The sequence below is a fragment of the Hypomesus nipponensis genome, chromosome 18 (assembly GCF_054491055.1).
Source record: "Hypomesus nipponensis isolate SF chromosome 18, ASM5449105v1, whole genome shotgun sequence".
Classification (NCBI taxonomy): domain Eukaryota; kingdom Metazoa; phylum Chordata; class Actinopteri; order Osmeriformes; family Osmeridae; genus Hypomesus; species Hypomesus nipponensis.
In genome coordinates this window covers 8,728,554-8,752,404 of record NC_140378.1, presented here as the reverse complement: position 1 = coordinate 8,752,404, position 23,851 = coordinate 8,728,554, and the positions used below count along the sequence as shown (strand labels likewise).

Here is a 23,851-nt window from a genome sequence, read left to right as displayed (position 1 = left end):
CTTGTGATTTTATTAGATACTGTACATGACTTCCAAATAATTTATTTATAAAAATAATGGTGACAACTTGTACTTAACACTTCTTTTCTGGAAACAAAACTAATTTGTATGATGTCCATTATTTGAACTCAATATGTTCTATAGCTTACATAGATGCTTGTATGTTATTCTATTGAAGTTAAATAATATTACAAAAAAAGGACTACACAATAAAGCACAACAGCTAATGCCAAGGATATTCATATTCCATAGGAGTGTAGTGAGTGGAATATTATCCCAGCAGTGCCATCAGTAACAGTGAGGGAGGAGGACTGTCTTCTCTGCTAAGGCACTAGAGGTCACTGCTGTTCTCGCTAACTGCTTCCTCTTTGGTCTCTATTGATGTCCAATCAATATCACTGCACAGAGAATGTTCCTTAGTAGCCCAGCCACCCTCTGATTCAGAGATGGGCTAAGCTAATTAAACGGGGGTTACAGGCTTGCTCAGGCCTTAGCGTTCCACTGATCTGGACAGCTGTGTCAGCTTCTTCTGGTTGTCGATTACACTGAAGTTTTGAACATAGTGGCAGATACTGCTGTTTGTCCGCAGAGAGAGGGAATGGTCTGAATCTGGAGGAAATAGAGAAATGACACATTACAGCAACTTATTAGCCTATCAGCTCAGCACCGATATGTTCTGTAGGTGGTAAGTGTGAGAGTTGATACATACATGTGGATATGCGAATGGAAGGTGCCTCCAGAAACATGCGGTCTGCCAGACCTTTCTGTGGGGATGATGGCACTGGAGAAAAGAGCACAGGGGTGAGGTCGACATCAAACCAGAACAGTTTAACTGAACCAATCCAGTTCTTAGAAGTTTGACAAAACCGGTCATTATCTATCTGGAGTCCTCAACCCCTGCACCAGTCAAAATCCTTCACACTGGTTATTTTCAAACGGCATTCAAAAGTTCAAGGATTCAACGTTTAAGAAAACTTATATCTACAGTAGTTTGAGAGGACCAGTTCTAGAGTATTCTTACCGTAAGGCTGGCTTCTGCAGCTTCGCACAATCTTCACTGTCTTGGCAATCATGCGCTGAGAGGAAACAATGAGAGGAAAGGGAAGCTCTTGGAGCCAACGTTGTAACACACAGGATACAAGACCTGATCTATGGCTACAGTACCCAAACATGGAGTGAGAGAATGTCTAAATGGGACATTCAGACATTAGACAACAAGGTTACCCAACCTACCATTTTTTCGAAATTGACAAGTTTTTCTGTGTAGTTTTTGTTTCCCTCGTGGATGAATGTCATGTCTGGTTATGGATGAAAACCAAAACAAGACTGAGTTATTTAAATATAAGGTCATGTTTTTCACCTTACCAGTACACAGTATACCACAGTACCGAATAGGTATGATACACAACGTTTACCTTTGAGCAGGAGAGGCATGAAGGGAATGTAGGGAGGGCCGAGTTTGGCCACAGCTAGTCTGTAGGCTCTGTGGTTGCGAGAGGGATCCTGAGGGACAAACAATAAAACCCATCAGACACTCAATACTCATCAGGTCTAAGTAGAGCACACACATGTTGTTGCAGTGGGCCTGTGGGAATTGAGGTGGACAGATAATGAAGTGAAGTGGTATTATGACTACTTGACAAATATCAATATAATCGTCACAATATTGTTGTTGTACAGTCAGCATCATACACTTACCAATAATCTCTCATAGGCACAGTAAACCCTTTTGGTTTTACTCGGCACTCTCTGCAATACACAATACCATTAATAACAATGATTAACATTTGTATTTCTATTGTATTTTATTTTTTGCCATTTATTGTTTGAAGAGGCTGTCTCTCACCTCCCAGGTCTTGTAAAGTCTTTGCACTGCACTGTTGCTCAGACCAAACATCACAGCAAAGAATGAGTTGAGATTCTTCTGCTCCTTCAAACTGAAACAGAAACCCTGTCAATCATGTCCAAACTGAACCAGTTTGCGAACTGAACTGAGCCACGGAACAGTATGAGCAGTGTGAAGGGACTCTGTTATTACTACATCAGCTGTATTTCCTACATGCACTATTTGTTTGTTGCTTTGGATGTTTTAAAAATATGGCAAATGAATACAAATGTAACTGTAATGTAAAATGTAAAGTATAGTGCATTGTTTGGCTTGTATTGGATTTGTCAGCACTCGCTATTTGTATAGAGTGCTGTCTTGGTATGCTTGACCTAATGTCCAGTCTGTGCTGAGCACAGTGTGCATAGCTCTCTGAGGGCCACTTACACAACAGCTATCTTGATGAATTTCTTGAGCAGCATTGCACGCTTCATCAGGTCCTCACAGAGACACAGTTCAGTAACCACCCAGTACTGCACCTCGTTGAAGCGTCGCACAAAACGCTCCAGGTTAGCCGTGGTGCTGCCAGGGAATTTATGACGACCAAATATGTAGTAGACCAGCTCTACCTGTGGAGAGACAGTCTGATCAACTAGGTTCTCTACATCCAACGCTCATCCCATTCTTATATAGCATTCTTATGTAGGCTTAAATTCAATACACTCATCTGTTTAAGAACTCTAGAATAGTATTTGCCTTAATTGATGCACTTAGTTTGCCTTATTCATCCTCATTGGAATATGCAGTAGAATGTCAGGTAAGCCACAAAAGTATGTGATACTGGGTTGGGTAGGCAGGTGATCCGATAGAGATCGGTCTTGTGACAGACAGGCAGATGAGTCATAGACATGCCTTCCTGACAGACATCTGTCTCCTTTGATATAAGACACCTGGAAACTGCTTGTGCCTGGCTCGCTTTGAACTTGGCTCCTAGCGCTACCTACAATAGTCTTTCATCTAAAGGCTACCTCAGTGTGAGACACATGTATTGTGTGATGCCAAAACAACAGGTTTACTATGATCAAGGCATTGTTCAGAGCTGCATAAGGGATACTAATTATTCCTGATTCCCGTAATGAGCCTCTACCTCCCTTTATACATGGGAATACCAGAACAACACAGTACGTCACAACCAGTACCCTTCCTGTCAACATGCAGCCACTCTGCTCCTCCTCTTGTCCTTCTGCTCAGACACGTTCGTACCTCATGCATGGCCGTGAACAGCTCCCAGTCGTAGTTGGTGAGCTGGCTGGCGATGTCCTTGGAGCACATCTGCTCCAACTTGTCCATGGTGCCCTTCTCTGGACCCAGCTGCTCCTTCAGGGGCGTCTGTCAACCAGGCCCAGAATATAGCCAGACACTTAGTATCACAGCACACTGCAGCTCCCCAGAGAGGAACTCTGGCTGACAGATGACTATCTGGGGATATATTGGTCTGACATGTGGTCTGGTGAGGTGTAGTCCGGTCAATATACTGTGGGTGTGTTTTATGGTGTTTTTGTAGGTACATTAATCAATTGTAACCATTCAAAACAAGCATTATGTAATGTTTATTTTCACTAGACGACATGGTGGGGTTGTTTTATAGCTTGCAGGCAGGAGGCCAGTTCAAGGGACAAGGGTGGCTGAGGTAATCTCACCAGTAGTTCCACCTGGCTGGCGGTGCAGAGGAAGAGCCTCTCATTGAAGCCTAGAGAGGTGTAGACTGCAGTGGCATCCTGCTTCAGCTGAGCACGGTCTGAAACATGCAGGATTCACACATCAGCCACTCGCTCAGTAGGACTAACTCTCAAATCCCATTATTTCATAATTAAGACATTTCAATAAATGTCTTTGAATGTATATAACATTCATATATAACTCAAGTGAGTGACAGAAGAGCTTTACCTCCCACAGAGTTCATTTTCACCAGGACGTGGTCACCTCCGGGGTTAACCACTGATGACATCACATCCTGTACAGATGTGTTGACTGGCAGCATCAGTGTGACTGGTTTATGGTCCAACCGGAAAATCTCATACAACACTAGAAGGGGAGATATGTACTTAAAGATGTATTCACTGCACACATGGGGTTCTGTATGCCTGCTGTTATTTGTGGTCAAATCTAACTAACCTTTGTCCTGTGCTCTGATTGGCTGGCACTTTCCTATTGGCTCCTCACAACTGGAGAACCAATCAAATTGATGGTTGGCCTAATAGAATCAAACCATTTTAAGTTTTCTGTTTAAATGTATCCTCAAATGTTCTGGTAGTGTGTCATATATCATGTTTTTATTTGTATTTACCTTAATTAGCGACTGGTAACCGTTCTCAAGCCTGTAAAGTTTTCATGACATTATGAGAGACATACAGTACATTCAACCAAAATCCATCTACCACAACGATCCCTTCCTCCTGGTTAGAACCAGCTACTCACAGCCTGGTTCTCCTGCGGTCCCTCAGTTGGTCCTTCAGCATACAGGACAAACGGGAGTCTTCTGCCACCTCCTCCTTCAGCCCCTGACCACACAGCAACACAGCAACACAGAAACACACAGCCAGTCAAAAACAATACCATCTATAGATTTAGTCGATAATTATCGTTGAAATTCAACCTCACTCAGCTTCTGAGCGTCTTACCTCCAGGAAGTCCATGGCGATGGGGTCGTCTTTAAGCAGCACGCCAAAGAGAGCGACCCATTGGCCGACCAGCTTCACTATCTTCTGCTTGGTGTTGAGTGTATAGGCTGCCTTCTCCAGTTCAGAGCCCTCCGAGAGCTCGGCATGGTAGGTACGCTCAGGGTTAAGGCCAACACAGTACAAGCACTGAACTACTACTGATCTGCAGCTAACAGACTGGCTGACCACCCAGGCTGTTCGACACCACAGACACTGCTGGGTGTTTTCAGCTAGCTGCATGCCTAATGAGTGGTGGGCTCATTAGAGGGATTGAAAATATCTCCAAGTATTTTAGGTATGAGACACAGAGAGACAGAGGGAATCTAGAAATGTGGCAGTTCAGAAACACTGTCATTGTGATCCTCATTTGCATAGGTTTGCGATCATCATCTGCATGGCGATGGTGACAGGCAGGATATTGTTGTTGCAGGGCTGTGCAGAGCTGGCTGGAGGACATGAAGACTCTGTGAGTCAGTAGGAAGTCACTCACACTGGGATCTGTGGGGACAACAGAGAGAGAGACACACAGCTCACTAACTAGTAGTAATGGCAAGCCATAACCCTCTGCTTCCCGAAACATACCAGAACTATTTGAGTCATCTGACTGCTTTGGAAAATGCAGGAATGTGTTTGGCTTGATTGTGTCTTGTTGTTTTGGTGTCCTCGCAGGCTATGTAATGTGACTGACCCAAGTTCTCATGAAAAAAGACAACGCACATGTATTCAAGGTATGGTCAGTTCCTTAGTGAATACAATGGGTACAGCACACCAATTACCGTATTTGTTCAACAGCATCAGTAGATTTCTGTGGCCATATCAAAGAAGAGGCAGACAGGAAACCCTGTGGAGTAAACAAGGGAAGCAAAGCAGGTTTGGGTTCTCACCTATAGCTTCATTGCCATTCGTGTCCAGCTTGATTGTCTCCAACAGGTGTTCCAGAATCTTCTCTGGTGTTCCAGACATCACTGTATACCTGTGTGTGTGCAAGGGAGAGAGAGAGAAAGAGAGAGAGAGAGAGAGAGAGAGAGAGAGAGAGAGAGAGAGAGAGAGAGAGAGAGAGAGAAAGAAAGAAAGAAAGAAAGAAAGAAAGAAAGAGAGAAAGAGAGAGAGAGAGAGAAGTTTGTTAGTGTATTTATGATTGATGAATGAGAAAACCACAGGAGTGTAGAGGTTACCAGAGTAAAGAGGCAGTCAGAAACATGTTAATTAAACTCATAGTTTGCTAAAACACTTGAGGAAAGATTACACAGTGCAGAACATCAAACAAAGTCTGAAGTCCATTCCTCTATTGAATTAACCAACACTGTCAGATAACTACAGCCAGTAATAGAAAAAAAATATGTCTAACATCCCCTCAGCATGGACTTATATAGAGAATATAATGAATTAAGTTAGTAACTGCAGAGTGTGCGTGGTGTGGAGGGTGGTGTGGAAAGTGTGGGTGGTGTGTAAGGTGTGGGTGGTGTGGATTCCTACTTGCTGTTGTTCCCTGACCCTCCCTGGCTACCAGAGTCACAGCTCTTCTCCAGCACTAGCACAGATTTTCCATGTTCCTCAAGACGGACTGTGTTAGCCTCAACATCCTGGAACACACACACACACACACACACACAACGATGAAGAGACACACTCAGGTGTGCCTGACATTTGTGCTGTTTAATTGTACAGGAATCTAACCTTGTTATGAATAGAATAAACACATAACATCTGACCACATGACCTGACCAGGTAAACCTACTGGCCCTAGTAGAGTCCCTTCTAAGTGTGTCATATGTACCAGAGCCAGGCAGTGTGGAGGTCTACCTTCAGGATGCGTATGAAGTCCTGTTTGTCCACTCTGAGGAAGTGGCAGTTGTCTTCTCTCAGGATGATGGTGGCAGCACGGGGGGCATCGTTCACCAGAGCCAACTGGCCAAAGTCCTCCCCCTCATGGAGCGTTGTCACCAGACCCTGCAGTCAGTCACACAGTGTTCACACCACTGCCACTGGAGCAGTGTAAATGTGTACACCACTATAGGTTTGTCTCTAGCTGTCTATGAGGACAGCTATGCTGTGACAGTTTTGCTGTGAATTCTACCTTGCCGTGTGTGATGACATTGACCGAGCCCTTCCAAATGATGTACCAGGATGTGCCTTTGTCTCCCTGACTGAACACTGCAACACACAGACACATACACGTACAAACACACAAATCATCGAGATTTCCAATTAATTGTTATCTCTAACTCTAATCAGCATGTGCCTCATCCAACCTGCTCATCTTCATTCACAGTTGACGTGTTTGTGTGTGCTCCTGTGTGTGTATAGCATATATGTATGTCTATTGAGATAACAGAGCATCTGTAGCATTCTGATCATGTGAGTCGAGACCACAGGCTCTCGCCCAGCCCTGTTCAAACGTAAGCACGGCTGTCACACTCACACACTGTTCCTGCCTTGGCATGAGACTCAAACACCAGCACGGCTGCCAGCTCCTTGCGCACCTACAGGGACCGAACAGAGGAGAGGAGATGAGACCACAGAGACCAGATGGCTTTGGTCTGTTCAACCATGCCTGGTCACATATGATATTCAATGGACCTCTGAAACTCGTTCACAGGGTGGGGTGGTCAGTGAGAAAAGGTGTTCACTCACCGAGGTGGATAGGTGGGTCACAGCTTTGACGTGGAGCAACTCCTCATAGATGACTTCCAGGTCCTCGGAACTCCTTTGACTGGGGCTACACACATGCACACGCACACAAACACACAAGGGACACGTTGGGACAACTTCCCCAAAAAATCAAAGCTGTGTCTAGAGAAAAATCCTACATGCCCTAAACACCCATTGTTGTGCAGCTCACCATTTGCGCAGGATCATGGTGAGGAGAGCGTCAGGGCCCATCTGAAGGAGCAGCGACAGGCCCTCCTGCAGCTCGTCCTCCCAGTCCTTCTCATCGCTCGTGTGGTTCAGGGCATGGTCCGCCTCCAGGAAGCGGTAAAATTGAGTGTCCTTGTCATGGAAGTTTAATTCTTGCTTCACTATTGGTCAAGTAAGATAACATGTAAGGTTAGGTCAAAAGTAATTGATTTCTACATAACAATACAGCATATTCTCTAAACACTTATTTATATATTTATTTATTTAGATCGGAATTGGATCATTGATGATAAGATGGATTTAATGATGCCATACCGTGAACTACAATCCCTTCATCCACCAGAACTTGCCACATCCCAACTGCTTGGCTCCGTGACTGGAAACATTCACTGAGTTTCATCAACCAATCAACCAGCTCCTTTCCTGAGCAACACTGTCTGTGAGTTCAACAGAAAAAAAGAGAGGGCCCTTGATTGTCAGACTGACATCCCATATATGGTTCAAACTAATGATAACAAAGACCTCATCTATGGTACAGTTAGTTGCACCTGTGGGTTTTGAGGTGATATTTCCTGTCTCTGATCAGACCAGGGTTCCGTTCCACCAAGGCACTGTACACCACCCTCGCTGCCTTTAGAATACGATCTGTCAGAAACTGGAGAGAGACAGAGACATTTGTACTGTTCATATTTTTGAGTGAGATCATCAAATACAGGAGCAACAGACTATCTATCTATCTATCTATCTATCTATCTATCTATCTATCTATCTATCTATCTATCTATCTATCTATCAAACACATGCAGGGAACATGCCCCAGCCCTGTCTTTCATGTTTCATGACCGAGTAAAATGATGTATGAGTACTCCAGAGTGCAATGAGAACACAAGTAGAGCGTCTTGTTAATGGAGACAAACACCAACCGCCTGTGTTGGACTGAAGTAGCTGACTGTGTAAAGGCCAGGTCTGTGTGTTTTTCTGGGAGGAACACACAGGCATCATGTGATGACACATACGTCAGCAGTGGGAGGGCAGTGTTTGGCGTGGGCCCGTCAGAGTAAACGGCAAGACTGTGAGAGGCTGTGCCTCTCCCACACCTCCCCAAACACAGCTCCACACTAACGAACTCGGCCAACGACAACGTTCACCTTCAGATATCCCTCTTTCTGCTTCCTCTCAGCACCACCACCATACTATGCCTCTTTTTTTTTTTTTTTTTACTTTCTTCAGCCTTTATTTACTCTCCCCATCCCTCCGTATTTCCCTTGTTTCTTACCCCACATGGCTGGGTCTGTCCTGGTCTATCGGCCAAACAGAAGACACGAGAGAGTCAAGAGCTGTCTTTGATGCTCACGTAACAAAGAGAGAACATGCTGGGGTTGTGTTGCTACACAGTCCCTGTCTGTTCTACTTTCTGTTCAGAAGCGTCGCCTGTAACGGAGGCCAACATTGCAAACCACGACACAATGAGATAATTACAGATTTGATTAATGAATTGAAAGCGGCTCTCTTTGTTTTTCCTCTCCCTCCATGATGTCTCTCGCTTTCTGTCTTGTGATCCCACGAGTGACTCACACAGGAGCGTCTTTGTTCTTGGGTTTCCTTCAGGGTGGAGTTTGTCCAAGGTAGTGGTCTTGAGTTATGGAACTCAACAAAGACTATTTCCTATTTATGTTTTCTCGACGTGGTGTTTCTGAAGGGAACCCCCACACACCCTAACCCTAACCTTTACCCCTTCCTCCGCTCCTCCCCATCCTCCAGCACTAGTCTGTTCCCTTGCCCCCATCTTCCAGGCTCCAGCCCCCTGCTCTGCCAGCCTGTCATGATGAAGTGATTGGCCCCTGAACCGTGACTGATCTGGTGACCCCTGACTGGCCGATGACAACAGAACCTGACAGAACCCAGGGTTCCCATAGAGCCCGGCTCGATTATTAAAGAGCTCAGTAGGGCTTCAAACCAATGAGTCTTTTCTAATGGTGGATCAAACAAAACAGGACACCTGCACGTTTGGTCAGAGTTCAGACAGACATATTGAGGAAAAGGACAGATGTCCTGTATATCCAATATGTGAGTGACCCAGTAAAACTTCCCACCCCAATAACTACACACGCACCCTGTTTTCCTTATGGCGGTTCCCAGGCCTCATGTCTGTAAGGTCTGTATTTATTTGTGTGCGCATATGTATGTTTGTGTGTCTGTGTGTGTGCATGTGTGTGTCTGTGTGTGCATGTGTGTGTGTGTGTGGACAGGTCCCCTGACCTGCTGTGCCCCTTTCTCTGGGGACGGATCAGGCTGGCTCGGCTGGAAGTCGTCACTGTTCCCATGGGCTCCGGTGCCCTGTGGGAAACCTGCGGCCCATTCTCAGGCCACTCCCGTCTGAACTTTAGATATAGATCTCCAGCTACAGTAATTCACCCGTTATCACTGCGACCAGGGGTTTACATGACCAGCTTCCTGTCCAGCTAAAAATGCTGCACTCCCCTCAGTTCACTCAGGGTACGGTGCGTAAAGCCTAAGCTGAACCATGCTAGTGTGTGTGACACAACACAGAGAGTTTGTTCATTTGAGAACACCATGGAGAATTACACTGGAGGGACAGACTGTCTGTCATTGTCTGCCTGTTGAGAATAGCATGTAGGCCATCCAATCGTTCTATCTGAGACTATGGCTCATGTGTTAGAGAATGGATTGTTCTGCCTGCCTCAGGTTACAGAGTAAACAGTTTTCCCACAGGTGTGCCAGTCAATGACATACTGTACTGTACTGAAGAACACACACCATTACCAGCCCTCAAAGGGCAGTGACGCTAGTTATACCCACCCTCACTGGCTGACATGCAATGTTGACCTACATTTTCACGAAGGGAATCCATCTCTAAATGTCATCTCTGACTGCCATTTTGCTCTTCCACATAAAAAGTGTTTGCCTTTTGGGTTGTCTCCGACAGCTACATCCTTCTTGTGTTTTTACTTTTCCCTGACACTGCACAAAGTCAATGTCTTCCATCTGCAATCTTGACTTTCTAAAAGGTGTCAGCCAGTGAGGTGTGCAGTGTGTGGTTTGGTCTACTGTACTGCGCTTTTACGTGGGTGATAAATACAGCACTCCCTGTATGGAGGAGTTTCCTGCTGTATGTGAGCCTCTCTCACTCTCTCTCTGTGTCTCTCACTCTGAGGTAGTGTAACCTTGGTGGGCTGTAGAACAGTGGAACACGACTCACTGCGGATGGAGGAATGGAGAGCTACGGAGGAGGACAGTGGAACAGTGGGTAACACACACCTCTCTGTCTCCAAGCAGGACTACCACACATCAGACAGTCAAGGGGGGCCTTTTCCAGCCCAAAGTTCACATCATCACTTCACATTCTGGACAGTACCAAACTCGTTTTGAAAGAGATGAGTTTGAAAGTTTTGAAAGTGTTAGAAATAACAAGACATCATTTTGCTCATGCAAAGCAGACAAGCAATCGTTGTCTACAAGATAACACCCCAGTATGTTGAGTGAGGTGAGTGCTGATAGGTAATTGTGTCTGTTTGCCATATAGAGAGGACTATCCAAATAATGTACGACCCCAAATTCTTCCAGCTACTGAAATGAACTTATCCTGTATAATAGCTATAGTGATCATCTATGACATCATAAGCCTCTATGTGTGTGGGTATGGTCAAATGGCGTGCTAAACCAATGCAGTTAAAATGAAACCATGAATGCAGAACTAGCCTACTGTTTACCTTTGTGATCTTTCATGTTTGCCAATCTATCCAAAAGGAATACGATGGTTTACCACTGACATCTAATATTGTTAACAAAGCAAACAGAAATTACTGAAGAAGAATACAGCTGTTACTAAAGCAATCTGTCTAACAGAAACTTATCAGGATGTAAGTTGGTTATGCGAAACTGTAACTGGGTGAATTGGACACGTCAGAAGAACTTGCTAGGCAACAAAACAAAGTATTACAAAATGTCCATCAAAAAGTGTACTAACAAGTGATCTCAGCCTCCCTACTATTCTCTTATTAGCTACAGGTCTTCATCTTTGCTCTCCCCTCTCCAGAACACTCACAACACAAACAATTCTGAAGAGGTCTAGAACATTCCTCACAACTGGACAGATACTCCCTAGACGTTCATAGGCTCAAAGGCAGTATGGGCCTGAGCTCTCAGTTCGGTGCATGTGTTTGTGTGTGTGTGACTGCGCGTGAGCTTGCGCGTGTGCATGATGGAGGAAGTCTAGGTTTCATTAACGCTGTCAGGTTTTCCATGTCAAACCCCTCTTATCAGAGTTTGAACCCTAAGGAGCTGTTAAGGCAGTCTAGATAAAGGACTGTGAGAGGGCTGGGTTAGGTAGGGTTGGGTGAGAGGGGAGGGGGGTTAGCTGTGAATCTTAGAGTACCCTTTACACTCCTCATGCAGGCCTGCCTGCCTTTCTGGCACTGACTGTGTTTTTGAAGGCTCGCTGAAGCAGTGATGGAGGACATAAAAACAAAAAATCAACCACATTCAGCAGTTCCTGAGGATGCAAACACTGCAGCTCTGGATGTAAACAAAGGCAGCCCCAGCAGCCTCCAGGCAGTGCTGTGTCTGCATATGTCAACAGTGGTGGTCAATTCACAATCGTGACTTATCAGGGCTAACCAGTCCGGGATTTGTTTCCCTTTCAGCCTGTTCAAATCATAGCTAACAATGTGTTATTTAATTATAGGAGCCCTACAGTTACTGGTGCAGGTGCCTTACAGTGTGCATAGATAATTGTCACATGACCCTGTAAGGTATAAGAGAGAGCCAGGAATGGGCTGCATCATATGATGTTTGATGTGATGTTCATCATTCATCGTAACGTTCCTCGTAACGTTCATCGTTAACCCCAAAACTCTAGAATTCTTGTACTGTAGTGTCTCGGGTGGGAAAATGGCTGACATGAAAAATACTTCATTGTTTCACCTCTATGACCTTGGTAACTCAGTTCTTTAGATGACCTTGAGAACTCTGTTCTCTGAAAAATGCTGTTGATCTGCCTTGGGAGATTGGGTCATGATGATTACAACTAGCTGGCTGATTGGGGTGATGTAGTACAGCAGGGGTCAGTGCAGATCACTGTCCTCTGCTGACAGGCTGGCTGGTTGGGTGAATGGCTGGCTAAATGGCTGACTGAATGGCTGGCTGGTTGACTGGCTGGCATACATACCTGCTTCATGGTGTCCTGGGTATCAAGGGCCTCTGGCAGTGGGGTCTGGAAGTGAGAGAGATAGAGAGAAGGAGAGAAAGAAGGAGAGAGAGACGGGGACAGAAAGAGAGACCAACATTACATCACAAAAGAGTAAGGTCAGTACTTTCAGGCCCTTGTTCAATATCTCTTTACATATCTCTTTCTATACACCATCTCTTACTGAGCAGTATTTCAACAGAACTATTAACAGAGAACTAACAGAGAATTATTGGATGCTTCTTATATGCGAGCAGTAATGTAATTAATTAATAGTTTGTTTTCAGATATATAGTTAGATGTAAGTGTTTTATCTATTATGTGTATGTGTGTGAGTGTGTGAACATACTGTATGTGTATTGCCATTGCGTGGTGTCAGCTTGTCTAATGTTTGTGTGTGGGAACAAAGAGCATGTTGCCATGCGTTTGATGAGTGAGGAGGTTGAACCATCTCAGCAAAGTATTTGAACTTGCTGCCAAGTTTAAGTGCTGCTGTAAGGTCCCCTTTACACAATCACATTCTACTACAGATTATTTCAATATCTGTCACCAACTGTCCAATTGGACAACCAGCCATGAATGGTGGGCAGATCTTTCCACGATAAAAGGGCTTGTTTGTGAGACTCAGGAGTGCATATTCAGTGATCAGCGATAATCAATAGGTACAACTATAGAGTAACTTTCACCTTACTCCAAAGGCTTCAGGTGAACTCTTTCATTCAAAACTCACTCACAACCACCTCTAACAAACTCAGTTTCATCTCCAACGTGCTGTAAACCTCCTTTGAGCTGATGTTATGGCTGTCTTGTAAAGTAACTTGCACTTCCTCTTTGTTGCAAGGTCTTTATTTACCCCTGTTTTATGATCCACTGACAACCCATACATACTTGCTGCCTTCCCAAGCCAGCTGCCACTCCTTAGCAGGTGAGTCCCAGCTGAGGTATCAGACGAGAACACAGTCGTGAACAAGGTCTATACTGAGACCAGTTGCACCAGTATCTTAGCAGGTATTGCTGACCGGTGTGTTTTATGTTTTGCCTGAGGGCAGATCACAATAAAATCCAGCTGATCTGCAGATCTCACGTTTTGTACTGTGTCACAGTGTGGGGTTTCAAGCTCAGGTGATGAGGACAATGGGCAGGGGATACTTGCATATCTGCTCATTGTATTGGAGCTGTATTGATGTGACAGTATCCTTTGGGCGCCACATACAGCTCACTGGTTCATCTATATTCCTCATTCATCTTACGGATTGTTTTGTTCATTTGTGTACAATACAACAGTTCATATGGCATCTCTCCACCCCAGTCCTTTGTTGACAGAGTAAATGTACTATTCTGAGGCTGTCGTATAGCCAGTCGGGTCAGTCATGACCTGCCAGTCATGACCATAGCCTGCCACATAGTGCCCTCCATGCGTTGACCAGACATGACCATAGCCTGCCACATAGTGCCCTCCATGCGTTGACCATACATGACCATAGCCTGCGACATAGTGCCCTCCATGCGTTGACCAGACATGACCATAGCCTGCCACATAGCGCCCTCCATGCGTTGACCAGATCCTTTCAAAATAAGCTTTTAAATTGTCCCACATACAGTTTCTCATGCTAGAATAGTTAGTCTAAGTTTTAGGCAAAAGTTGCATCACACACAGGATGATTTGCACTCCATTGGAGTCCCCTTGATTCCTGAGTTATGGTCCATGAGGATCATATGGTTCAGGGCCAACTTTGGTCAAGTAGTGGAGAAACTCCAGATGCCATGTCCCTTATCCAGTCTTCACCGGGCTTGTATCAGTCCTTATGGGACTTCTACAATTGTGTGGCATTCTGTTTTGCTTCCTCTCCTGGAGTCAGTGCTACACCACTGGCATACAGAAAGCAAGGGAAGGACTAGCTGCTGTCTTCTAAGCTAGTATATTGTGGCTTAAACTGTATTTCATAATAGCCTGTTACCTATTGAGTGAGTTTGAAGTTCCTAAAGCAAAGATGTAAATATGAATGATTATAGTGATAAATTCTGGTGAAGGATTATATGGTCAATTTATAAACAATCCTTGATGTATTGTTGTGTTATTTCCCATTTCATGCTAATATGATTATTGCATCACAGCAAATTAAATAGCCATTAGTCATAACTGACAGACAATATTGATACAGTAAATCTTTATCACATAACTGTCATTCTACTGTGTCTCACTTTGTTGGGCAAGGCTGTTCAATGGGTTTTACCAAACATCCCATAAAAGGGATTGCAATTGCACCCTTTCTCATATGTCATGAGAATGAGAAATATGTCTCATAATCAATCATACATATATCATTCCATAAAACCTTTTCACAGCAAGCAGAGTGAATATTTGTTACTCTAGGTCAGACTTGTTGTGCAACATTGTCCTTGAGAGTCAGGTAAATTTGGATACTCCTTGAAGAAGCCTTTTCTATACTCTTCCTGCAGCTTTGAAACTCCCTTTTTTGCACATTCCTCTGTGCAGGACTAAGTAGGGGGATAAAGTGAACAATAAACAATACACTATTAATAACCAGAGTTCAATAAAAACATTGGCCTGGCTCAACTACCTTCCTCTGTTCCCGCACTTCAGTGAGACAATAGACAAATCTTCCACTCAAACTCGAAGCATTCTCAAGATGTTCCCACAACTAAACTTGACAATTTGTTTTGAGGATGTGCGTACTGTGTCTTAGTGGATGTGGTTAGCTTACTCTTCATCCCACGCCCCCCAACCCAGTTTTTGACTGTAAAAGCCCCCGCTCTCTCCACCAGGAGCAACACTTCACCCACACAGTTACAGTATAAGCATCACATGCTGAATACCTGTCACAATGACTGAAGTGTTGAGCAAATGAGATCCATGCAAAGATTAAAGTGTAGTCTGGAAAAAAAACCTGACTGTACTGAAAGAATAGGCATACTATACGTAATAGTTGTAGCTATTTTCCATCATGCCTTCGACAATTTCTCATGAATACTCTCGGACTTTACATTCGGATACTAGTGAAGTTGTGGATGATGGTGGTGGGGGTTACACCTTTGTCAGCAGACCTTCTGTATATTCAGAATGCTTGCCATAAAATCCACCAGATTATGCACAGGACACTCAATGTAACCAACATTTTCACCTCAGTTCATAAAAACTACGAGAGGTGCTACCAGTAAGGACCTTAAGTGAATGTAAGCTTTGGATGCATCAAAAGGATGATGATGATAATAATGATGAGAACGTGATGTGTTTCCGACAGCATAAAATGATGATGTCGATGATGATGATGAGAGGTAGAAGGCTTATGATCATAATATTAATACATAATCCATTACAGTTGATCGTGATTGGGCATTAACATACCCAACTGATGCCTCGTATGGTCGGTGTTTCCAAAGAGAAACGATTCGGGAACACTCGGTAATTGTGACTCCGGAATAAATGCATCTTCTCCAGATCAAACAGAACAACTTTCCCGGTTAGTAGTTTGGCGATCGTAACGCATGACAAAAACGGTTCCTCCAAACATACCTAACAGTTCAAAAATACCCACCGCTGAATCCACATTGCATACCAAAAGTGCGCGACGCAAAACAATGTTATAACAAATTCTTTCTCCGTTTGCATTACATCACATTATCTGTGTCGTTCATAATTGAGAGTCTCTTTTTGCTTTATGTGAACCACTATTCTATCCACCCGGCACGACGTAACTACTGGTTCTGAGAACACGCCAACTCACACAAGCTGCGCTCATCCCTCAGCACAGGCGCACATTGTTAACTTGCTTTCGCTCCAACTGTGGTTGGACAAGTCGTTTCGGAGTCATTAAAACGCGGCAGATTCTTCTGAACTTTGGATGCTGTTATGAATTAATTACTGTACGCCATATTAATCAAGCTTCTTCTGCTCTTCTCAGTGAGCAGTGTGTCCCACACTTGGCAATGGTTATAGGCTCTTCTCATCTTGTTCAAACTATAAATTATTGTTCCCTTCCAGCCCTTGGAGTTTCACCTGAACTAGATAAGATTGAGAATATTCAAGGTTAAATTCATAAAGATGCATCATGTTCCAGGCCAACTCATTAAGTACATCGTGGTCCTGTCTAACAGCGTGTTGGCTGAACTGAGGGAGAGAGAGAGAGAAGTCTTTTAAAAAGTATGAGAGACTGTCTGTTTGCTTGTGTGCCATCATCTGCATCAACACTTATCAGGTTTTCCAGCTGTCTGGCTTGCCCTGCAGTGCAGACAGATGGACAAGGTGATAAACTGAACGGCTTCGAGGACAGGCAGTCAAGGCATTAGGTGGGCAGACAAAAAACCCTTTACCAAGAACTACTGTCAATCCCTCAGACAAACATCACTACAATGTTCAGAACATCCGTTCTGTCTCTTTTCAAACAAGCATACTGTCATAAAGTGACTGTGAAGAGGTGAGAGGCGTCCTGATGCAGCATGTTACATCGCTGATAGGGTATTTTGTCCAGAGTTTGTATGATACTGTTCTCATGTATGCGTGTAGCAAAGAAAGAGGGACTTGATTTATAATCCGATAACTCACTTCCCCCTCAGCTGGTGTGATCCGTCTAGTGGGTGACAGGATGGATTTGATGAGGCTATCCATGGAGAACACGGATGCAGATGTACCTGTAGAAACCATAGTGACAAAGGAAATGATGGACAGAGAGAGACAGAGAGAGAAAGAGGGAAAGAGAGAAAGAGAGAGAAAAAGAGAAAGAGAGAAAGAGTGAGATGGTGGGGGCTAAGTTAATGTCCTCCAGGCATGTTTAGTAGAGACACCAGTCATGTTTAGATGTCATACTCTAACCCAGAGGGTAGATTAGCAACTGCCGTTAAAGTTCAGCTGTGGGGCAAATAAATGTAAATCAGTGGGCTGTCAGACAGGACCATTGACTTGGTCTCCCACCTCCAGCAGTGATGTGGTCATCTGTGACCAGGGGGATGGACATGTTACGGCACGTTTGTTTTCGCCTGAGCCATTGTTCCAGCCCAGAAGTGCCCTTCCTGAACTGACCCCCACTGATCCTATCTCCCAGCCTCGGCCCTTCCACCCCTCACTTCTCTGGGTCCAGCACACTCTTCCTTACTTACATTAAGACAAAGGCCAAGGACACTGACAACAAACTCCACTTGCCCCCTAGTAAGGACACAGAGAGAATCTGAAGTTGTCCCTCGAGTCTTCCTGATCTAAACTCACACCTATCCCTACCTTGTTGTTTTTAAATCATCTCTCCTCTAACTACCCAGCTCTTTTGTCTCCACAAAGTGGGGAATAGAGGTCACACTAAACTGTGCCGGCCACCCAGTAAAGTAAACAGCTGAACTTAAAATAGCATCCTTCCAGTCAACCTTGTCATCAGCATCCTAAAACCTCTCAATAATGATGAAATTAGCCACCCAACAGCTGAAAGCAAGCACAAAACAACTTCTTACCATATCGACACCCTTCCGTTTTCAAATGATGTTTTGTCTTTCTATGCCAACTCATGGTACTAACATACACATACTACAACTACTAATAATAATAAAAATAGGAATAAACAAAATGTAGAAAGTCCCTTAGAAAGCAGTCGGACAGACAATGCTTGTTGTGTCTGCACTCTAGATTCTCGTTCTCTCTCTCTCTCTCTCTCTCTCTCTCTCTCTCTCTCTCCTCCTTCCAGGGGCTCCATGATACCAGTAAAAGAATGCTCACTATGAAGGAATCCAGTTTCCCTTTTTCTGACCTCCTGAAGGAATGTAAACACAACATTTTGTTTGATAACGAAAAGCACATAGCTGGGCTATCTATAGTATGATTGCTATCGTGTATGTTAATTCTGTTGCTGAAAGACACAAACAGGTTAAACCTCACTGACAAGACTTGAAGATGCTCAGTGTCTTGATAAGCTACATCAGCTCCATAGTTCGAACAGTTTTCCTCAAACTGTTCCACAACAGCAGGGTAGGTGTTGGAGATATTTTCAAAATAACCATAATCATACTTCAAATAAGCATAGTTGTCAATTAACTACTCACTCCTAGTTAAATGGATGTCCCTTTCCCCCAGTATAAACATATATTATCATGGTGGGTGATCTCTCTATTCTTAACCTCTGATTATTTTGAGAGTAGAAAGGCTTCCATCTAGTGGTCATGCTGAACAGTACACTGACACATTGGGTACCATAACGTGATTAGATTAATGATGGACACTGTATGTGGGAAGTTTTCAGTTTGATAGTCTATTGTGTGTAGATTAGTAAATCATTTAGATTATTGATATTTTAGGTGTTTGTCCTCATCATTGGGCAGTGTGTGTGTGCGTGTGTGGGGGTGTGCAGGTGTGTGTGTGTGTGTGTGTTTGTGTTTGGCTCCTTTGGGAAAGGGAGTGGGATTTCCTACAACACATCGACGCCCATTTGGAATGTGCCCTTTGCCAGTTGCCTCTGCCAACAGATCACACATAAACACATCATGAAACATAGACAAGCTGCTCAATAGATACTTGGGACCTTTCCCCTGTCTATGGACCATAACATCTACAGTCACATCACTGTTCCTATTCTGTTAGGGCTTTTTTTCTCTCCATAATGCTGTTATAAACTTATGCTGGTCTTGCAAAAAATGTTCTGATATAGTCCCTCTTCCTGAAGGTGTGCACATGCAGTACAGTGTGCTACCTCTTTCACCAGCCTCCCTCTCACCCTTTCCTTCCTACTGTCATGGCCAGCAAGAGAGTGCATGAGACTGGCAATGTATTAATTCACCTGACCTTGGGGTCTTAGAGGATGGGAGGACTGCTCATGTTGAGTGACAGATACATATGTACAGAATTGTCCATGGAGAGCTAGACAATAACATTTCTCAGAATTTACCGAGCTCTCTTTTTGATTTCTATCTTTCTCGATTTCTCTTTCTCTATCCCACTCTCTTTCTCTCTCTGAAATGCACAAACATACTTATGTATACATATGGAACTCACATATTGCTAACAACAATATCCTGAAAATCTAAAGTTGCATTCTTTATATCAAATGTGTCATCTTCCCAGGTAATCATTCATATAACAGGATAGGTCGTAAGATCATATAATTGTCCCTTTTTCTTATGACTCATATTTGTTATAATTATTCTCCTACCTGGTGGGTCCTCTGCCATGATTCAGCGTTGATGTTTATAGATCCTCTGAGCTGCCTCTATATACCTCTATATTCTCTGGGTATCACCAATGCCAGTTTATCAAATTGGTCTCTGTCTGAGCTCTGTGCAAGTATTTTTTTCACAAGGGCTTCCTGTATTTCTCTGATTGGCTATGGAAATTGTGCCTTAGGGGGTGTGTTGAGAGCAGTGAGAGGGGGCAGAGAATGTGGCAGCTGACCTAGAAGTGAGAGAAGGTCTGCTGCATACTGTCACAGGTCTACCTAACACATGGTCTTTGTACAAATAATACTCAAGGGTTGAAGAGAGAAAGGAAGCTATTTAAATAATAACGGCTTTGTTGAGTCAAACTTTCAGTACTGAAGAAAAGGATGTGGTTTGTACTGACATATAACCACACAGGAAAGCAGTGCAAAACGAAAACATAATGGGATAATGTATGGAAACACATCCAAATCACCTAAATGACAAGACAACAGCCAACAGAACTGTAATCTAAACGTGATCATGTAGCATGGAACCATGTGGTTCCTCTTGTAGCCCGCAGTTGTAATTGTTTCCATTGGTGGCGTTGCTCCCGTCACTTGGGGCTTTCTTCAGAGCAAAGATGTTTTGTGAACAGCGATCGTTAACTGCAGTTGCTTGCTTTGAAAAAGTCCTAATAGACATCCCTATTAGCAGTAAAAACGAGTTTATATCAACGTAGTTTATATTTAACAACATTTAATCTTCCAAAACCACCTAAATATAACCTGTGTTGACTGGAAACAGACGATAAAATAACGAAAGTTTGATATCTATTGAAAAATATCTTGGGTCATCCTGTGTTGACGACATAGATATTTTGTTGCTACTGTACGTCGCGGTCGGTTTATTGCCATGCAATCATTAGTGTAAAAAGGGATTAGTGTAGCTAGACATATTGTTACACAAATAACCGAGAAATGACCGATTATTATTGGACCCACTGAATTGTTCTAGATGAGCGTCTTTTGAAAGTAGTCTACAGTACTGAACCAAAAATGACAATCACCCGCTAGCTATGTGGTAATCTGTTGGTGGGTCAAAACCATTTTCTATTTGATTCTCGAAGGCTATTTTGAATCGGTGATTTAATGGCGAACATAAGAACGTACATCAGTATAGGATATGCTACCTTAGGTATGCTGGTTGGCTTTTCGGCGTTCCTTGTTTGGAACATTGCATACAAACAACCATGGACGGCGGCTATGGGCGGCTTGTCTGGTAGGTTCAAGCTGGAACAAGTTGGTCCACACCACACCTTGATTACATTACAGTTGACGTTTTGCCGATTGTAATATTCTGTCATTTGATGTTTCAAGTGCAACCTTCATTGGTTATACAATGTAAAATAGGTATTGTGTGGATGAATAGGCTTAGGCATCACACGAGGAGATAATCATTAGTACACTCCGGCAAACCTCATGTCGAAACTGAATTAATACTGTACAGCAATGCTATTCTTCCAAAGAATCCTTGTCTTCCCATCTTCATCACAAATAATTGGTTTAGACATGACTTAAACATGGGCTATCTGGATACGCCCCAGTAGCCTAGTCTCTCTGGGGGTTAGGAGCTGGATATGATGGATACTATCTATTTATGTATGTCCTCTAACAGGAGTTCTGGCGTTCTGGGCCCTGGTCACTCACATCATGTACCTGCAAGACTACTGGCGCACCTGGCTGAAGGGACTCAAGTTCTTCATCGTTGTTGGTGTTCTGTTCTTTGTTTTAGCTTTGGTGGGCTTTGCCACCTTCCTGACCCTAGCCATCACACAGAAGCAATGTAAGTCTCTCTCTCTAGCTTAGACTACTAAAACATCTACACACACTTTGTCACTACGGAATGAGGATTCCCCCTATACAGATTAGTCTGACAGAGTCTAAATGTTTCTTCCTGTCCTGCAGCTCTGACTGACCCACGGAGCCTCTATCTGACTTGTGCCTGTAGCTTCCTGACCCTCAAGTGGTCCTTTCTCCTGGCCCTGTACTCACATCGGTACCGGCAGGAGTTTGCTGACATAAGCATTCTCAGTGACTTTTGATCTTAACCACACAGCCATCCGACTGGGACAGACTGTTTGGTGTTTGGCTGGCTAACAGCAGTGAGTTCTGTGATCTGGTCAAAGAAGGGTTGTAAGAATCTAGTCAAAGACAAACAAGGAAGAAATATAGAAGATTACAAGCTGATGTGACTGGATGCAAAATCATTGTACCTTTTATCCCCACCTTGTTGCACGCTCCGGATAAGCCCTATTTTATATCACCAAATATTCCCATATGTAGCCTACTTAACACATTACTTGATTTATTAGTGTCAGGAGCCATTAACAATTGCATCAATGACATGACTAGAGGCTTATGTCTCTAAGACTTACAAGCCTATTTGTGGAGTGGCTTAGCTGGATACAGATTGGGCTACAGAGGCTACAAGAGGTTCTGTCTCTTTTGGATAGCTTCAACTGTTCAAAATGACACAAGTGTTATTTTATCTTAAATGTTGTTTTTAATGTATTGCTTCATTTTAAGAGGATAATTTAGGAGCAAATGTTACAGTTAGCAAGGTGAAGAGATGCTCTTCTGATCTCCCTGTTGTTCTTTATTTTGCCACTAGAGGGAAGTACACTTTCTCAGCCACCCTTACTTTTTCATGTTATTGTTTTTATTTCCAAGATAACTCTTTTACCGTCTGGTTGTGGTAAATTATTGCACTTTAAACAATGCTATTGCTAAACTAATTTGCACTCTCAAAGCTGGTATTCTGATGTTGATTACCATATTAAAATAGAAGATGTTGGAAGTGAAAGTTTTATGAATGTAATGGAAGAGATTTGAATGTTAAAGGCTTGTTTCCATTACTTGATGTTTCCCATCTTTAGATTACTATTGTTAATCATTGTTTATATATTTGCACTCTTATAATATCAAATTGATGTGTGGTGTATGTCAACAGTAGCCATATTTTAATCTTTGTATTTATGATTTTACACCAGAACTTCACTATTGAAATGACCAATAATAAAGTGTAATATAACATGTATTACGTTGAGAGGTGTGTGTTTTTTTGAGCCATGGAGTGCCAAACTGTGAACTATGTAAATTTGACCTTACATAATTTTGAATGCCGTCCTTAATTTTTTTATTGAAGTAGATCTAGCATTTACTGTGAGAAAGAGATGTTCTTAAATTATGTTTGGAATTAGCATCAGGCAAAAACATGACCTAAACATGTCATAAATGTCATGATATTTCTCAGTCAACAAAATAACGAATTTTCTAAATCGAAAAAATCTTTTTAGTTCTAATTTTAAGAAACCTCATCCAAGCTTTCTTTACAACTTTAGTAAATATGCCTGAAGTATTGTCTCGTTCCTGTTTGACCTTTAAAAAAATCAATATTTTTAAAGTAAATCTGAGCAGTTTCCCTCTCAGATAAGTATAGAGTGTGCCTGCCATGACTCCTCCCCTTTGAGATGGGTGGTCAGGTGAGGGCGTACAGTAGCACCAGTATAAGATCAAGCATCCACCCCACAGGTTTACTTGAGGATAACTATCACATCAGCAATCAATGCCAATCACGCAATTCGCTCCAACTCTAAGGTACGCAGCAAACACATAAATATAGCCCTGCTAGTTTGCAAGATTGTGGAGATATTCATGGAGTGTTTTAAGCAGTCCTTGTGACAAATATATTTTAAATGACTCTGTTGTATTTTTATATTACTTTGATCTCCAAATGTGCTTTTTGCTGGGTATTTTAATTTAAGTAACTGACAAGAGTATATGATTTTAATGTTTTTGCATGATTCTCAAGCTCCCTGCTACCAGGTCATAGCTAGAAAGACTGGAAGGTGTAAATGGTTATCTGCTCATGAGCAATGGTTCTGGGCCTGCCAGCTGCACCAAGGTCATATTAGAAACCTAGAGGCAACACAAGAAAGTTATCTATCTTTATTCTGCTGTAAGGCCACAATTGGTCACCAAGGGTGTGCGGATGGAATGTTTGTGTAAAGATCATTGGTAAATTACAAAAGTGTTATGAAGCTACTGTATT

The 23,851-nt window shown here is 43.1% G+C and overlaps 2 protein-coding genes across 3 annotated transcripts; one reads left to right on the top strand and one right to left on the bottom strand.

The window, feature by feature from the left end:
• Window positions 1–26: 26 nt before the first annotated feature.
• Window positions 27–19,789, bottom strand: rapgef3 (Rap guanine nucleotide exchange factor (GEF) 3). 2 transcript variants are annotated; one of them, XM_084679394.1, is made up of 28 exons: window positions 19,756–19,789; window positions 17,175–17,260; window positions 12,593–12,637; window positions 7,953–8,059; window positions 7,720–7,841; window positions 7,388–7,565; window positions 7,180–7,264; window positions 6,968–7,028; window positions 6,623–6,699; window positions 6,349–6,495; window positions 6,022–6,128; window positions 5,430–5,518; window positions 4,965–5,043; window positions 4,507–4,657; window positions 4,304–4,386; window positions 4,173–4,203; window positions 4,001–4,079; window positions 3,773–3,910; window positions 3,526–3,623; window positions 3,089–3,214; window positions 2,273–2,454; window positions 1,847–1,937; window positions 1,699–1,749; window positions 1,416–1,503; window positions 1,234–1,298; window positions 1,022–1,076; window positions 710–781; window positions 27–609 (listed from the first exon to the last, which is right to left on the bottom strand). In XM_084679394.1, the coding sequence occupies exons 1-28, from the start codon at window positions 19,772–19,774 to the stop codon at window positions 491–493; spliced, it is 2,631 nt and encodes an 876-aa protein (XP_084535520.1). In that variant the 5' UTR covers window positions 19,775–19,789; the 3' UTR covers window positions 27–490. The 2 variants fall into 2 exon arrangements, with proteins under 2 accessions (XP_084535520.1, XP_084535519.1); XM_084679393.1 differs by lacking the exons at window positions 17,175–17,260; window positions 19,756–19,789 and adding an exon at window positions 15,978–16,677.
• Window positions 19,790–20,611: 822 nt separating this feature from the next.
• On the top strand, window positions 20,612–22,837 carry slc48a1a (solute carrier family 48 member 1a). Its single transcript, XM_084680371.1, has 3 exons — window positions 20,612–21,019; window positions 21,416–21,583; window positions 21,706–22,837. Exons 1-3 carry the CDS (start codon window positions 20,890–20,892, stop codon window positions 21,840–21,842), a joined length of 435 nt encoding a protein of 144 aa, XP_084536497.1. The 5' UTR covers window positions 20,612–20,889; the 3' UTR covers window positions 21,843–22,837.
• The last annotated feature ends 1,014 nt before the right edge of the window (window positions 22,838–23,851 follow it).

Excerpts from the sequence above, each read along its gene's own strand:
- rapgef3 (XM_084679394.1), bottom strand. Across the intron at positions 12,638-17,174 it reads TCACACCAGCTGAGGGGGAA|ACCCCACTGCCAGAGGCCCT; the intron begins GTGAGTTATCGG and ends TCTCACTTCCAG. Across the intron at positions 3,911-4,000 it reads AATCAGAGCACAGGACAAAG|TGTTGTATGAGATTTTCCGG; the intron begins GTTAGTTAGATT and ends CTCCCCTTCTAG.
- slc48a1a (XM_084680371.1), top strand. The coding sequence starts at position 20,890 with ATGGCGAACATAAGAACGTACATCAGTATAGGATATGCTACCTTAGGT. Across the intron at positions 21,020-21,415 it reads GGCTATGGGCGGCTTGTCTG|GAGTTCTGGCGTTCTGGGCC; the intron begins GTAGGTTCAAGC and ends GTCCTCTAACAG. Across the intron at positions 21,584-21,705 it reads AGCCATCACACAGAAGCAAT|CTCTGACTGACCCACGGAGC; the intron begins GTAAGTCTCTCT and ends CCTGTCCTGCAG.